We start from the raw sequence: 17,258 nt of genomic DNA, 5'->3' as shown, positions 1-17,258 counted from the left end.
CTGCTCTGGCCCCAAGTCCCAGGATTTTGAATCTAGCTGCATAGAAGACTTTGTTGTGTGTCCCGTGCTTTGATACTTTGAGAGAATATTTGAATATTGAGAGAATATTCTGTGTGCTTCATAGAGATGGTCAAATGTGAAGTGACTCAGGTATTTTTGAATAAGCACTTATTGTCTGACTTTGCGTGGAAGGTCCCCAGATCACCTGTTCAGCAGCCAAAGCTTCCCAAGCCCTATTTTCTTTTGGGGAGGGTCACAACCAGTGGTTCTCTGGGGCTACTCCTGACTTTACAAGTCACTCCCAGCAGGCGTGGTGGACCATATGGGATGCTGGGACTCGAACCATTGTCAGTCCTGGATTGGCTACTTGCGAGGCAAACGCCTCACCACTGTGCTATCTCCCCAGCCCTGTCTAAGTCCTGTTCTTAAACTGTAGGGAACTGAGGACGTGATGCTCTTAGGCTGCTTGTAAAACCAGCCATCAGTTGACTTTCTCCCAGAATAAAACAAATACCTGAGTTTCTTGTTCAGTTTGGCAAGAGTTAAACAAACTGTTCCGGTCCCAATCTTGTAGTCTGTGTACGACAGACAGCATGTGGGACAAATGGACTCTAGTAGGAGTTTTCCTTATACTGTTCCTTTGCATTGAAATTATATTCAGATTGCATTGTGTCATGTATATAACTTGATTTATTTTTCTTAAACATTTGCCCATTATCAGTTAAATAAATCAGGATAGGGCTTATTTATAAATTCCCAAACTTGATGTGTTCACCTCGTGCCTCTACCTATGCTTTGTTGCTGGAAACTGCCAGTTGAGCTGTAACGTGGCATCCAGTGATTGTGTGGAAGGCGATGAGGACACTGACGTGGCACCTGATATCTTGCAAAATCTAAATTAGATGCCTTAATCAGCTCTGGCCTCTTAGTCTTCTCAGTCTAGAAACATATTCTGTGTGAATACATGCAAAAGTGAAATCGAACAGACTTTTCATAATCCTCATCTTCAAGTGTAATTGTAAAGGAAGTGGCTTTGAGGGGGGATCGGCTCAGAGGTAGAACCTTGAATGCATGAGGCCCTGGGTTGGATCCCCAGAGCTGACCTTCGAAATTAAAACACACACACACACACACACACACACACACACACACACACACACACACACACACACACACACACACACACACACACACACACACACACACACACTAACTGCATAACCATTTATTGCATAAAGAAATAGCTTATACCTGCAAGTTGACTTAAGGAGTTTCTCTTTTACCTTAGAATGATTTGAGCATATTGAAGTTTGTAAGTTTACTAATATAGTGGAATTGATGCTAAGTGTTCTCTCTCTCTCTCTCTTTCTCTTTCTCTCTCTCTCTTTCTATCTCTCTCTGTCTCTCTCTCTCTCTCTCCCTCCCTCCCTCCCTCCCTTGTTCTTTCTTTACAGCCCGGGGTGCCCCCTCAGAACTTTTCCATGTCTGTCACTGTCCCCGTGACCAGCCCTAGCATTTTGTCCTACACTAACCCAGGGGGGTCCCTGGTGGCCCCGTCTTTGGCAGCCAGCTCAACGCTAACAGATTCGAGCATGCTGTCTCCGCCTCAAGCCACGTTGCACAGGAACGTGTCCCCTGGAGCCCCTCAGAGACCTCCGAGTACTGGCAACCCAGGTCTGTCGTGCGGTTTTGTTGGTACTTCAGATGGCTTTCAGTACGTTCGTGATAGGGTTTGCCGGCCCCGCCTCCTACACTGCTCCCTTCACCTGGCTGCTGGTTCTGTCACAGGACGGCTGGCTGGCGGACCGCTGACACGAGCAGTTTCTGCTCTGCACCTGTGAGTTTGTTGCCCAAAGGTGCAGGGCACGCCACTACATGGCTGACCCCACCTTCAAGGGGGCTTTGGGTCTGCTGTAGCCACACGATTGCTTCAGACAGCAGAAGAGAACAGATAACAAACTCTTCTACCTGTGTGCTTTACCATACAAAACTTACCTTTGACAAGTAGAATTTTTTTTTTTAATTTGACTTTATTTTACTTTTACTCTTGGTTTTTGGGTCACACCCGATGACACTTTGGGGTTACTCCTGGCCCTGCGCTTAGAAATTGCCCCTGGCAGCTCGGGATACCATATGGGATGTCAGGAATGGAACCACAGTTCCACCATCGTCCTGGGTTGGCTGTGTGTATCCAGGCATGCGTACCTCCAGTCCCAGAAAGGGCTCCCCCGGCTCGGGTCCCGAAAGTCCTCACACCCGTCCTCTGTCCTCTCTCCTTGTGATGTCGGTAGGTGGGATGCTGAGCACGTCAGACCTCCCGGTGCCAAACGGAGCTGGAAGCAGCCCAGTGGGTGAGTGGCCCCTGTTGAGGCTTGTCCTCTGGCCCGGCGGTGACAGGAGGAATGTCCCTGGACTGGGGCCTTCAGACAAATGAAGGAAGGAAGGAAGCGCCGGCTTGCCTAGAGTGTTGACTGAGACTGAAGATCAGTCTGTGCTTTGCGGACCGTCCGCGTCTCAGAGACACTCCCGTTTCCGTTCCTCCCCTTGGTTTTCCTTCCTGTAGCTGCTGCTCTTGAGTGAAGTTTTCCCGCCGTTTTAGCTTCTCTCCCCTGAATCTCAGCTCTGCTGCTTGGCCCCCCGCGTTCCCCTGGGTGCTTTGAATCCCGTCTTAGCAGCCTCCGCTCAGACCCTCTGTGTGTGACCCCGTCTCTGTTCTGTTCTCTCTGGGAGGCTCCCCTCCCTCTGCATTGACTGGCGCTTGCTTACCACCAGTTTCTACATGGTTCAGACGCGAGTCCCTTCACGGCTCTTTCCCACCCCGCTTCCCTACTTCTCTTGCCCCTCAAGGGAACGGTTTTGATCCACTATCAGTGGGGTTTATAGTTAGTCGTCAGGGCCAGAACGATAGCACGGCGAGTAGGGCACTTGCCTTGCATGCGGCTGACCCGTGGGCAGTCCCAGCCTCCCGTATGTTCTGAGCCCAGAGCCGGAGAACTACCACCCTCGCCCACCCTGTTTCAGATTCAAGTATTGGAATATTTTAAGTAGAAAGACGTTTAACGCCTTGCACAGACGCCACAGGGAGGCTGTTCCTGAATGCAATCACATCAGGGCCCCACCTCTTCAGGCCCCAGTGTTGAGCCGCCCAGCCCGCAGTGGCCCCTGCACATCTGACCTGTCTACATCTATTTCTTGTTGTGTTTTGTTCTGTTTCATTTTGTGGATTATTTGGCCACACCCAGGGATGCTGAGGGGTTCCTCCTGGCTACGCACTCAGAAATCACTCCTGGCTTAGGGGACCTTATGGGACGCCTGGGGATCGAAGCCAGGTCCGTCCTAGGCTACTAGCACCTGCAAGGCAGACGCCTTACCGCTTGTGCCACTGCTCTGGTCCCCTGAGATGTGCACATCTGAAATGAAACTGTGCTAAGGCTGGACCCCAAGTCTCCGCTGGCACCGGACTTGGGTTCAGGTAGAGCCACAACGTGTGTTCCTTAGTTCGCTGCCAGCTGCAGGCCCTTTCTCTTGGTCATACTTCGAACAGAGGGCTCAAGTGTTCTTGCTGTGAGCCGGGATAAGCAGCACGCTTTGCATGACGACAATTTGATCCCTGAACCACCTGTGTTCCTCGGAGCGGGAGGAGCCAGGAGGAGTCCCCCAGGTCTGCCAGGGCGTGCCCCAGGAGCCAGGAGGGAAACAAAACAGCACCGGCAAAGAAGCAGGCCAGAACTCGGGTCTTCAGGGAGCACTGCCTGTGTGAGGCCTGTTCTGTCACTACTGCCTGGGGAGAGAGAGAGCACGGATGGGGGGGTGGTCGCTCCTTCATTCAGTCGAGTGTATCTTGACTCCAAAAAGAGATCCAGGTCCTATTTTCAATACCGGAAGTCTTTAAAAACTCAGAGTTGCTGGTAATCACGAAAGCCCAAGTTCTTAATCCCGGTTCTTTCTACTTTGTGCTGGCTCTGGCTGATAGAGACCTTTACAGTTGTGTCTTCCAAATCTCTGAGTGCTCAGTAGTTGACTCCACAGACTCTTCCCTGCCCGCAAGCATTCAGCGGTGGCCTTGGCTGGGCCTGCGGAGTTCCTCTCAAGTCTCCAAAACAAAACACAATCTCCATTGGGGGGGGCATGAAGCGGGATGAGGTGTCATTGCTATTCCCAGAGGTGCTTGCTCCCACGTCCATAGGACCCTGGCCTCCCACGTGTAAAACTGCTCTCCGGCTTTTAGAAGTTCACGGAGGCCTGAACTGTTGCAGGGCCTTCATGCCAAGGTGCGGCAGCCATGCAGCAATGGCGAAGGAATGAAGCCGCCTGTCCAGCTTGGAATAAGCTAAACATCTCTGTGGAAAGTGGCAGGAAGGCGGAGACGACGGAGGGGAAATCCCAACTGTCGTAGCAGGGGCAGTGGCGCCGCTCGGTGCGGGCCAGGAGAAGAGCGGGAGCAGCCGCTGGGCTTCCAGGGAGGGCTCTGCATAGCAGCAAGGCTGAATGGGTTCAAGTGGCAGTTGAAGAAGCAGCAGGTGGAGGAAGGAGACGGCAGAGCTGGGAGCACAAAGGGCCTTCCCGAGGGGCTTCCCTGACAGCAGGGCCCTTGCCAAAGGCCCCAGTGAATGCGGATGTGGCGCAGGTCTGGCCCTTCAGGTAGCCCCGGTAGCTTCTTCCCAGGAGTCGCTCCCCTGCTAGAAACCAGTGTCCCCTCATAGACCCCGGCCGCCAGGCTTCAGGAAAGGGAGCGAGACTAGTCCAGAATGCTCTGTGCATTCCACACCCTGGTTGGATTTATTTATTTATTTTATTTTTTGGTGTTTGGGCCAAACCAGGCAGTGCTCAGGGGTTACTCCTGGCTCTCTTCTCAGAAATTGATCCTGGCAGGCACGGTGGACCATATGGGATGCTGGGATTTGAACCTGGGTCGGCTGCATACAAGGCAAATAAATGCCCTACAACTATGCTGTCTCTCCAGCCCCTATTTCTTTTATATTTTTAAACTTTATGTATTGATTGATTGGTTTCCGGGTCACACCAGTGGCATCCAGGGGTTGTTCCTGGCTCTGCACCAGAAATCGACCCTGGCAGGCTGGGGGGGGGACCATATGGGATGCCAGCAATTGAACCAGGTCCCTCCTGGGTCAGCAGCATGCAAGGCAAATGCTATCTCTCTGGCCCCTGAATTTATTTATTTATTTATTTTTTGTTTTTTGGGCCACACCCGGCAGTGCTCAGGGGTTACTCCTGGCTATCTGCTCAGAAATAGCTCCTGGCAGGCATGGGGGACCATATGGGACACCGGGATTCGAACCAACCACCTTTGGTCCTGGATCGGCTGCTTGCAAGGCAAACGCCGCTGTGCTATCTCTCCAGACCCCTGAATTTATTTCTAAATCATCCAGAGACAGTGGTTTATCCGAAATGAAGGGAGACTTGCTTCATACACCCGAGTCGTTGAGAAATTCGTGTCACGGTAATGGGGGATGCTTTTCTGTTGCAGGGAATGGATTTCTAAATTCCAGAGCCTCTCCGAACTTGATCGGAAGTCCCAGCGCGACTGGTGCGGGCAAAGTCCTGCCCACCAAATCCCCCCCTCCTCCGGGTGGGGGCAGCCTCGGAATGAGCAGCCGCAAGCCGGACCTTCGCGTGGTCATCCCTCCTTCCAGCAAGGGCATGATGCCCCCCCTGGTACGGGCCGCTTTTCTTCCACCTTTTCCCTGAACACGTGCATTTTCTGGGGCGAGAGACAGGGCGGTGGGGAAGGCGTGGACCTGTCCCAGGCTCGTCTCTTGGCATCCCACACGGCCCTGAGCGTAGCGGCAGGGGTCAGCCCTGAGCACAGCCAGAAGTGGCACAAAACAAGCATTTCCACAGTGTCTGTGTTTCCCTCGGGAAGTTCCCATGTCTTTTCCTAAGTGTCTCCATGTTATTTGGTGCCGCTCTCACATCACGACATGCCGGAGCCCAGGTTTGATCCCTAGTGCCAGCATGAACAGGCACCGGCCAGGCTGGGGGCAGCCCCGGGCACTGGTAGGTGTGGCTCCCCCAAATAAATATTTGTCGGAGGGCCAGGCAGCAGGTGAGTCCGAGTTCATGTTTGCCGGGCACATGGCCCGCCTCCTGCCTCCGAATGAAAGTATTTTGTTTGCTTTACAGAAGTCTATTTTAGACATGAAACAAGTCAGATTTTTGGAAAAAATAGAAAATACTTGTTTGATGGTTATTTAAGATTTAAAGCTAAGTAGAGAGAGGTTGCTACTGTTCCTCATTTTAATTCCACACTGAAATCTGTGCTTGGGGATCTCATCTCCAAGCTGATGAATTCCACCCGACTTAAGTTTTTATTTTTTCTGTGTGCTTTGCATACTTCAATCTATGACGCATACTTTTGTGAGAAATGGCAAATTATGTGCCAGAAAAATCACGATAAAGAGAATGATTATAGAATAGGGGAAAATGCGTAAAACCTTCCATGAACTCCAAGTGTTTTTTCTTGGTTTCTCCTCTGACAAGCTGTAAAGGGTCCAGCTGACTCCCCCTGGGACCTCCCATGGTGTCTTTTAGAATTTCAGCTTCATTTGATTTCGAAACCTCTGTTTGATCTCGTGTTTGTTTTTGAAGGAGACTCTATTCCTCCTGTTGAAAAAAAAAATCCTTAATAAGCAGGTTTTGAAACCATCCTTAGTTTCGTAACTGTTTGGCTATGAATGTGTTCGTGGATGTGATAGGCTTTTTTTTTTTTTTTTTTTTTTTTTTTACTATGAAGCTGCTAAAGTCACTAGATTTTGGTTGTGGGTAAATGAAAATGATTCTCCAGGCTTTGTATGCTACATCTGTCTTTGTCTCGTGCTTTTGAGGTCTTAGGGTCTCGTAGACATTGTGTCATCTGGTCCTGAGACCATGATTTTGGCCTGGCAGGGAGGAGATGGAGGGAGAGCCGCTTCCAAGCCCTGGGAGCCAAAGCAGAGGCACCTTCGCAGCCACAGGCCCTACCCTGCGCTCTGCCTCTCCTGCCACAGCTGTCCCCGCTCACCATGTCCAGGAGTTGTTTTCTTTGTTGTTGTTGTTGTTGTTGGGTCACACTTGGCAGCACTCAGGGGTTCCTCCTGGCTCTACCCTCAGAAATCGCTCCTGGCAGGCTCGGGGGACCCTAAGGGATGCCGGGATTTGAACCACCGTCCTTCCGCATGCAAGGCAAACGCCCTGCCAGGAGTTGGGCTTCTTGTCGATTCATTTGCTTTAGTTAACATTTCACGTGAGTGAAAGCCTCCTGGCTTTTTGGGGCTAGAGAGAGCACAGCGGGGAAGATACTGGTCTGGCACACAGCCGACCTCAGTTTGATCCCTGGTATCCCCTGAGCCTGCGAGGAGTGTCCCTGAGCGCAGAGCCAGGTGTGGCCCAAACCCCCAGCCAAGATCATCATTGCTTCTGCCCTTACGTGAAGGACAGCAGACGTTCACCGACGACATACTTTGCGGCTCCTTTCCCGCCCGCCCATTTATCTTCTCTCACTGCATAGTTCCTGCATATGAGGTCAGATATCCTGGCCCCAAAGTGGGCTCTGACCATCGTGCTCCTGTGTTTTGTTTTGGGTCCCCCAAGCAGGACCCAGAAACTGAGTGGGTTGTGACCCTCTTGTTTTTTGTTTGTTTGTTTGGTTGGTTGATTTTTGGGCCACACCCAGTAATGCTCAGGGGTTACCCCTTTCTTTGCGCTCAGAAATTGCTCCTAACAGGCACAGGGAACCCTAGAGGACACCCAGGGATCAAACTGAGGTCCATCCTAGGTTAGCGTGGGCAAATGCCTTAACTCATGCGCCACTGCTCCGGTCCCCCCTTGTTATTTTGATCTTGCTTTTGGGTACCTATATGTTGGCAGCTGGGCTTGGAGGAGTCCATGCAGTGTTGGGGGCCCCTGGTCACCCCAGTGATGCTTGGGCCATGGTGTGGGACTAGAAAATCGAGCCCTGCTGCCAACTGTCTGCTGGCTCCCTATCGTGTGGTGTGGGGAAATTGTGCTGGCGGCTCAGAGTTAGCACAGGCATTTTACTGCTTTTGCGTGCCGGGACACAGACTTGATCCCTAGTACTGCAGATGGGCTTCCAGGCACCACCGTGAGCGAGTAGCCCGGAGCACCACCAGTGCCAGCCCACCAAGAAGGCCACCAAGATGGCCCCCGTGCTGTTGACGCTCTCTTCCATTCGGGTCCTTCTCATGGGGAAGGCATGGCTGTGGGCGCTTCTCCATGTTTCTGGAGCCTCCTGGTGGCTCCTCGGGTCTTTGCCCATCACACACACCCATGGTCTTCTCCATCCAGCTGCCTCTTGGTTTTCATTCGAGTCTCTTCCACGGTTTGGAATACACTTGAAGTTGGTTCGGTTCTTCCTCATTTCTGTATTGAGGCATTTGCTTATGCTGATAGGGTTTATAAACATTTATACTTGGGGTTCTGCCACTGCTGAATTATTGCTACATTATCCTAGATGTTTTTTCGTTCTGCCGTTCACATGGTTCCATCTTTTAGCCGTTCCTGTGCCCCCTCTTAGAGCTCATCTTTCTGGGGAAGGCGATAGACTTCTTTACTCGTTTCATTTTCTGTTGGTTCATACTGTTTTCCATTCATGTCTGGATCCTCTCCAGTTCTAGAATCGGTCCGTTCTCCAAGGAAGTTTGTTTTCTTCTATCAGAAAATGGTATTAAACACCCAGACCTGGATGTTCTCCTGTTTTCAGTTTCTCTAAGATTGCCACTGTAACAAAATCCGGATGCTTGATAAGCGGGGAGGAGACGGAATTGGAAAAAAAATGGTGCCCTAGCTCAAGGAATAAAAGCGGAGTTGGGTAATAAGCCAGTAGAAGGGAGACTTTTTAAAAGGTGGGCTGGAAGATTTCAGTCTCGCCACACAAACACTCGCAGTAGTTGTGGTCCGAATTGTGTGATTGACTTGGATAGAAGAACACAAGTTTCTCAGGTCACCAAGATAAGGCTCGTTTTCTTATTTTGCCAGAAAACAAGTCTCAAGAAATTGAAATCAGATGATTGAAATCATATCTTTATGAAATCATAAAAGGAACAGAAATTAAGAAACTTAGGGCCGGGCGGTGGCGCTAAAGGTAAGGTGCCTGCCTTGCCTGCGCTAGCCTTGGACGGACCATGGTTCGATCCCCCGGCATCCCATATGCCCTAAGCCAGGAGCAACTTCTGAGCGCATAGCCAGGAGTAACCCCTGAGCGTCACCGGGTGTGGCCCAAAAACCAAAATACAAAAAAAAAAAAAAAAAAAAAAGAACCTCACAGGAAAAGAAATGCAGTTCTCCTAAGTAGTAAATATTTATTATAGACATTGAAGTTGGGGCCGGAGAGATAGCATGGAGGTGTAGGGCATTCGCCTTGCATGCAGGAGGACGGCGGTTTGAATGCCAGCATCCCATTTGGTCCCCCGAACCTGCCAGGAGTAACCCCTGGGCACTGCCAGGTGTGACCCAAAAAACCAAAATAAAAAAAAAAAAAACAGACGGGCCCGGAGAGATAGCACAGCGGCGTTTGCCTTGCAAGCAGCCGATCCAGGACCAAAGGTGGTTGGTTCGAATCCCGGGGTCCCATAGGGTCCCCCGTGCCTGCCAGGGGCTAATTCTGAGCAGACAGCCAGGAGTAACCCCTGAGCAACACTGGATGTGGCCCAAAAACAAAAACAAAACAAAACAAAAAAAAAGAAAACAGACATTGAAGTTTAAAAACCTTCCAAAAGGGCCGGAGAGCTAAGCATGGAGGTAGGGTGTTTGCCAGGAGCAATTTCTGAGCGTAGAGCCAGGAGGAACCCCTGAGCGCCAGCACCAGGTGTGACCCAAAAACAAAACAAAACAAAAAAACAGAAAACCCCCCAAAAATAACCAAAAAAAACAATCCTTCCCCCAAAAAACAAACAAACAAACAAAAAACACTCCAGAACCAAAGAGTTTCACTATCAAATAATTTAAGAAGGAAATGACACCAGGGGCCGGCGAGGTGGCGCTAGAGGTCAGGTGTCTGCCTTGCAAGCGCTAGCCAAGGATCAGGACCTCGGTTCGATCCCCCGGCGTCCCATATGGGCCCCCCAAGCCAGGGCCAATTTCTGAGCGCTTAGCCAGGAGTAACCCCTGAGCGTCGAATGGGTGTGGCCCGTAAAACCAAAAAAAAAAAAAAAACAGACTTTTAGGGACCACCTCTCACCTCATTTTAAGTACAACAGCAGCACACCCGAAAAACAAATCAGAACAGCAAAGGAACTCTTCGGTGCCAGAGATAGTACAGTGGGCACATTTGCCTTGTGTCTGGTTGACCCGGGTTCGATCCACCACAACAGTCCCGAGTCCTGGCACAAGCGATCACCCAAGCACCACTGGGTGGGGCCCAAAAACCTACCAAAAAAACTATAGAAAGTTTAAGATTGCGTTTATGATGAGAATTTTTTTGCAAATTTCAAAGGGTAAAGACACTGATCGTACATATGTCAGGGCTCCGTGAAGCACCACTGCGGAGACTCAGTTGTATTGCCGGGCTGTTTTGCTGTTTTCGTGGGTGAACCTGCTGCAGGGAGCGCACACCTGAAGAGCATTGCTACTTGTAGGTTCAACAGAGCAGGTGGAGGGAAGTGGTTCTTGGCAGCGTTTACCAACCAGCGTCCTTCCTGTTTGGCTCCATTTCTGTGTAGGCACATTTGTGCCCTCGCCTGCCTCACCTGTGGGCGACGCTGCTCCAGGCGCCTTTCCGAGACCTGGTTTCTCTGCAGTGAGTTTATCGGTTTGTTTCCATCGCATATTCTTTACATGTGTCCTTTTCCCATTGCAATATGACTCACACGACACTTAAATTTGTGGGTTCGGGAGATAGCACTTGTCTCGAAGGACCCGAGCTGGGTCCCCTTCACCCCATGTGGTCCCCTGAGCACCACCAAAAAATTCCTGAGTGCAGTGCTAAGAGTAGACCTTGAACATCAGCAGGTGTGGCCCCCCAGTAAAGCCAAAAATAAAATTAGTAGGGCTGAGGGGCCGGAGAGATAGCATGGAGGTAAGGCGTTTGCCTTTCATGCAGGTCATCGGTTCGAATCCCGGCATCCCATAGGGTCCCCCGAGCCTGTCAGGAGCGATTTCTGAGCATGGAGCCAGGAGGAACCCCTGAGTGCTGCCGGGTGTGACCCAAAAACCAAAAAAAAAAAAAAAAAAAAAATAGTCGGGCTGAAGGAAGAGGACAGCAGAAGGGAGAGGGAGGGTGTTTGCTTTGTGTGTGGCTGACCCCCGGCACCCCCATGTGGTTCCCCAAACCCACTAGGCATGATCCCTGAATGCAGAGCCAGGAGCCAGCCCTTGATCACCACTGGGTGTGACCCCAAACTAAACGTGACAGGAAATCCAACCCCCTGCACGTGCAGAGACATCTCACTCAGGCTCGCTGCACAGATGGTTGTCCTGTGGGCCCGGGTCCAAGCCGCGTGCTTTTTACTGAAGAAATGTTTATTCCCGAGTGTCAACAGTAACTCTCTTGTCCCTCTATGTGCCGAGTGCAGTCGGAGGAAGAGGAATTGGAGTTGGTGAGTGTGGATTTCTGTGACAGCCGAAAGTGTAGGCTACCGACTGGGTTTTGCTCACAAGTGTTCCCTTTGTTACGGGGAGGTTTCCTTGTTATTGAAAGTGCCAGACACCTTGAATAACTGAATTATTCACCGGCCCTCTTCTTACTCTGTCCAAGCAGTCTGTCTGTGCGGACTCATTTTCCCCGTGGGAGGGAACATTGTCTTTAAAGTTTTTGCAAAACACGAGCTGCTTTTGATCACAAGACGTGCCGGTGGTTATTTTATTTCTGTGAGGGAGGATGCACAATACCTTATATAGCTTCCCAGATGAATGCATTGCTAGAAAATGACCTCACTCGGACTCCCTCGGCGGCCTGGGACCCGTGGCCCGGTGTTCTTGCTTTCAAAGGATGACGTCACCGCCGGTGAGGTCACCTTCTGGCTCGGGACCGCTCCCTCCTGCAGCAGCCCAGCTCGACCGCCAGGGGTTCCCTGTTCCCCGAAAGGAGTGTCTGGAGGGGAGCCATGTCCCTTGCCTCCGAGACAGCCGCTGTCCTCGGAAGGAGCTTTCCTGGGCCTCCCTCCGCCCAGGCTTTCCTTCGAGAAAAATCCGTTCACCAGCTAGCCGGGAGCTAAAACCTACAGCTCAGAGGTCTCAGAGAGCAGCTCCGTTGAATACGTTGAGTTCTGGCCAGGACGAGAGAGAGTTCATCTTGCATGAAAGCATGGGGGTGTGTGTGTGGCAAACATGGTTTTGCTCTTGCTTGAATTTTCTTACACGTGCATGCCGGTGTGCTTTGCAGTGCTTTCCACTAGGTTGCCTGATCTCGCCTTAGCATAAGAGATTACCATGTCCAGCGTTGTGGTCATTCTCACAGTTTTAGATGTGTATTTAGTTGACCGGTTCAAAACGATGAGTGTGACGCATATTTTGTGCGAACCTGAATCCCCTCCTGAGGCAACTTGAAGTACAAAATAACGAGGATTAAAAAGAAATGTCTAATTTGGGACAGAGTGCCTCGTCTGCAAGCAGGCCTGTCCGGTCGTCAAATGCTTCCTTGTGGCTAGCCTAGCAGTAGGTCGCCCTCTGCTGGTTCTGGGAAAAAACCACTTTTATGAAGCTCAGTGACACCGGGGTTTGAAATCGGGGACGCTGGCTTTGAAATCCGACTGGTCTCCCCACCAGTCTTGAGTGAGGCTCTCTCTGGTGGCCACATTTATAAGAACAAATTAAGGACAAACTAGATCCCCAAAATTCATTAAACTTAGTGGAGGAGCCGGAACAACAGTACAGCAGCGAGGACACAGCTGGCTCAGGTTGGCTTCCCCAAGCCTGTCAGTAGTCATTTCTGAGCCCAGAGCCAGGAGTAACACCCGAGTTGCTGGGTGTAACCCCCAAGCAAACCCCACCCCCAAATTCTTAATTTGGGGGCAAAAGAGATCGTACAATAAAGAGGGTGTCTGTCTGCCTTGCATGTGGCGGATTTGGGTTTGATCCCCGGCATTCTGTGTGTTTCCTGAGCCCACCAGGAGTGATTCCTGAGCGCAGAGCCAGTGGTAGGCCCCAAGTACCACCAGGTATGGCCCAGATCCGATGAGGGGCAAATGCGTTTCCTGTTGTCATCCGTTGACTTTCCCTGTTCCTTACAGCGCAGCCGCAATCTTGTTTCTTGAAGGTGCATCTCGAAAGTGTTTGAAGGCTAGGACGTCTAGAAACTAGAGCTTTTCACAAGCGCATTTACTAAATGGTCGCTTTTATCCTTTGAAAACCAGCTCGTTCACAACCCGAGATCCAGTGCAAGCATCAGAGTGCTTGCCTAGCACGAGGCCCACTTGGGTTTGATCTCTTTACCACTCACCCCTGCAGATAGTACCCGAGAAATGGACGCTGCCACCCCGGGGGCCTGCTTGGCTCTTTCTGACCCGGCAGTCCCTGGGCTACTAGCGTTCCTTAGAAGGGCAGTTTCTGCAGCCCCTCTGAGCGTTGCCGGTGGGTTTGGCCAAGGCGGCCCTGCTGGCTTCTGCCAGATACCAGCCTCAACCGCCGCTCATCAAGCAGTGACTTTTCTTCTTTTGGAATTACGGGGGCTCTCAGGTCGGTGCTTTTGTCCACTCATTGCCCTACACGAGTTTTTGCTCAAAGCCTTCCCTCGGGTGGGAGACGGAAGCACAAGGAGACAGAACCCTGCTGATTGGAAACAGGTCGACGGGTAGGGCAGCGGTGAGGCTGGAAATAGGGGGCCTGTGGCCCTCATGTCTCTGCAAGCCTGAGTGAGGCCTTGAAGCTGTGGCTCAGCTTCAAGTCAGACCCGAAACCCCTCCGGAATTACTGCGGTCCCAGAGTCTCTTGGCTGCCTTGGGACTCTTAGAATAAGCACCTCCGTATCTAGGGGACCCTGAGGCCAGCACGGGTGTTTCTATTCCAAGGCTCCATCTTTGACACCGGTGAACTGTGTCCTGACACGTGAATTATTTGGTTCCAGCACTGTTAGTGAGGTTTGTGCCTTCCATCATAAAACTGTGAAAATGTCACCTCTGAGTTGCATGGGACTTTGGAGACCGAGAGCCCGGCCTGAGTTCCTGTCGGTGACTCTCCTCTCCCTCCCTCCCTCTCTCTCCTGCCACAGAACACCCAAAGGATCGGTGGCTCTCAGGCCGTGCAGCCCAGCCTGGCCACCCCCGTGGTGTCCGTGACCACCCCCAGCCTGCCCCCACAGGGCGTCGTGTACTCAGCAATGCCCACGGCCTACAGCACTGGTGAGCTGCGTGTTTGGTGGGGACAGTTTCGGCGATGGGGGGGCGGGGCGGCTTCTCTGGCATGCTTCTCACCAGGCCTGAGGGGGAGGTGGGCAATACAGTCTTGGAGACGTATTGGGTGTTTGCAGAGCCAGTGAGCTCCTCTGGGTCCAGGCCTGAGGGAAGGCCAAGGGAATCAGTCGGCCACTAGCTCCTGCTGCCCTGAGTGGGAACAAGGCCAGAGCGCACTGGGCCAGATTGTGAAGCCCCAGGGTCCTCACAAGGAGAGCAACCTGGGCTGGATCCATGGCACTCCGTAGAATTGCCCAAGCACTGCCAGATGTGAGCCCAACTAACTCCCCAACCCTGCTGCCCTAAAAAGAAACAGTGACGGGTGGAGAGGCAGATGGTTGAACGGGAAGGTGTTTGCCTTCCCATGGCGGACTGCGTTCAATCTTGGCACCTCATATGGTCCCAGAGCGTCACCGAATGTGCTCCCCAAACAAATGCTCTCCCTAAGAAGACCGGCCCCTCTGGAGGAAGGGAAAGGCTCATAGGAGGAGGCCCGGCCGCCTGGAAGGACCTGAGTGCTGTAAGCTGACTCCACCGTGTCGGGGACACTCGCTCTGAGCTAGCACAGGCCACAGAAACCTTCCAGAACATGAGCTCAAGGGCTCTTGACATGCTCAGCCTTCTGGGGCACCCCTGGGCAGAGTGTTCCCTGGGCCCCGGCTTTCACGACCCGCTCACGGAGCCCAGTCCTTCCTTCCTCTGCAGATTACTCGCTGCCCAGTGCCGACCTGTCTGCCCTGCAGGGCTTCAGCCCCCCGGGAACGCTGGCTCTGGGCCAGGTGGCTGCCTGGCCACAGCACCAGCTCGGGCAGGCCGCCCTCAGCTCTCTCGTGTGAGTACCGGGAATGCGCCCCCAGCTCTGCTTGGGTTTGTGTATGTGTGTGTGGGTTCTGATCATGTTTGTGTGTGTGTAGGGTGGTCTGATCATGTTGTGGGTACAGAAATCCTTGCCTGGGCTTAAGACCAGCCTGAAGACTGCACGAGAGCTAGGACGGAGAGAGACCCCAGAACAAGTAGGGAGGAGGCGCAGCGCCAGGACCTCCCCAAAGGCAGCGAGGGCACCATCAGCCCTTTCTGCACCCCACCCAGCTCCTGTCTCCCCCTCCCCCCCACAGCGCCGGCGGGCATGTTTCTCAGGGTTCCAGCCTCTCCATCAACACCAGCCCCAACATCAGCATCAAGACGGAGCCCATCTCGCCGCCCCGGGACCGCGTGACGCCCTCCGGCTTCCAGCCGCAGCCGCAGCCCCGCCAGGAGATGGGCCGCTCGCCCGTGGACAGTCTGAGCAGCTCCAGCAGCTCCTACGACGGCAGCGACCGGGAGGACCCCCGCGCCGACTTCCACTCGCCCCTGGTGCTGGCCAGGCCTCCGGACGCCGAGGACAGGGACAGCCCCTCGGGGAAGCGGATGCGGATGGACGCCTGGGTCACCTAGGGTGGCTGGACGGGCACGGCGGAGCTGCCCTGCCTGCCCGGCGCCTGTCAGGGGCACACACATATATATCCCTTCACGTATGTATGTATGTGGGTGTGCGTGTGCGAGGGGGGGTGGGCATACCAGCCGGGCGCTTCCCCCACGCGCTCCGTGTCTGTGTGTGGCCCACGGAGCCGCTGGAGGCAGAGTTCGGGGCCCTTCTCCCACGCGAGCTGGCCCCTGTTTGTTCGACTGTGCGGTGACCCCAGCTGCTTCAGAGACACGCTCTGGGAAGCGGAGCGGTCGAAGCAGGAACCGAGAGCAATACTGTACATAAGACGTCGTGGAGATGAGTCGCCCGGCCTGGCGTGGGGTTCTCCCGCAACGGGGTGCATGGGAAAGGGCTGTGCTATTAGAAAAGAAAAGACAAACCTCCCTCCCTCCCCCCACATAACTGTTTTGCACGTGCAAAGATGTACTGGGTCAGGAAGCGATCTCTAGCTGACACGAGAATAGAAAACACGCATGAGACTTTCGAACTACTAGCCTAGACGTATAGGACATTAACAGATAAAGTAATATATTAAGTTATGATTGGCATCTGGCCGAAGTTCCTTTCGACTTTCCCAGCCTACGAAGGGGTCTGATTTTAGCTTGTGTATATTTTCTACGAGAGAACTCACCCTTGTGGAATTGAGTATAGAAAAGCCTATTCACTACTTTTGAACACAGTCCACTCTGAATTATTTATATAAGCCAAAGCTGTACCTTTTTTTTAGAGAATAGCTTTATTCCTGTTTTGACGTTTGAGTTTTATTTTGAGAGGGGAAAACATAAAAATTCTATCTTCCAAGCAGAACTTTGGAAATAAAAAGCCATGGACACTTACCCTACGTGTAAATGAAAAGTGGAGCCAAACTCCTCGTGTACATAGCGATCTTAAAAATAGGACCACCTTGGATGTAAGTGCTGCGTATTGTGCGGTCACCGGGTCTGAAAGTCTATTTTTGTGGATTGCCGCCCGTGGGGTGGGGGTGGGACGAGGTCCGTATTCGGTAGAGTCTTCACTGTTGAATATTCGCTATTTTGTTAATGATACTGTACTTTGGATTCGAGTTCTTAGCCCAGTTTTTCCAGAGAATCGGCGGCTTCTCTCACCCCTCACCCCCCCCCCCCCCGTGGCCGCTTATGGGTGGATCCTCGAGCGGTTTTGTACGTGCCCATCAAAGTGGCAAAAACTTGGCGTTAAGTTCATCCCGAATAAACATCAGCCGTGCCGGGACGGGTTTACCCTTGACCCGGCCTGGGGATTCAAGGGACGAGCACAAGGTCCCCCGGCCTGACCCCCCCCCCCCCCGGCTTCGCACAGCCGCGGAGCAGTGCCCGGCCCCCAGAAGCTAGCTAGCTGCCCCTCGCCCCTCGCTGGGCCGTGCCACGAACCAGATTCCTAGTCCGGGATCTGCCCCCCCCCCCCCCCCCCCCAGGAAACTCAGGCGAGGGGCG

At 52.6% G+C, this 17,258-nt stretch overlaps 1 protein-coding gene across 5 annotated transcripts in view; it reads left to right on the top strand.

Moving 5' to 3' along the window:
- Positions 1-15,969, top strand: part of MEF2A (myocyte enhancer factor 2A) — a 51,163-nt gene extending 35,194 nt beyond the window's left edge. For 3 of the 5 annotated variants that reach the window (XM_049782688.1, XM_049782689.1, XM_049782690.1), the window contains 6 exons: positions 1,455-1,674; positions 2,292-2,351; positions 5,489-5,676; positions 14,162-14,291; positions 15,048-15,174; positions 15,458-15,969. In XM_049782688.1, coding sequence (XP_049638645.1) covers positions 1,455-1,674; positions 2,292-2,351; positions 5,489-5,676; positions 14,162-14,291; positions 15,048-15,174; positions 15,458-15,776 — 1,044 coding nt within the window. In that variant the 3' untranslated portion in view covers positions 15,777-15,969. Of the gene's footprint in view, positions 1-1,454; positions 1,675-2,291; positions 2,352-5,488; positions 5,677-11,528; positions 11,553-14,161; positions 14,292-15,047; positions 15,175-15,457 lie in introns of all 5 variants that reach the window. The other 2 variants (XM_049782686.1, XM_049782687.1) reach the window with 1 other exon arrangement.
- Positions 15,970-17,258: the final 1,289 nt, after the last annotated feature.

This window comes from Suncus etruscus, chromosome 11 (genome assembly GCF_024139225.1).
Source record: "Suncus etruscus isolate mSunEtr1 chromosome 11, mSunEtr1.pri.cur, whole genome shotgun sequence".
In the NCBI taxonomy this organism is placed as follows: domain Eukaryota; kingdom Metazoa; phylum Chordata; class Mammalia; order Eulipotyphla; family Soricidae; genus Suncus; species Suncus etruscus.
Note: the sequence above shows the minus strand (reverse complement) of the source record. Positions and strands in the feature narration are given on the sequence as shown.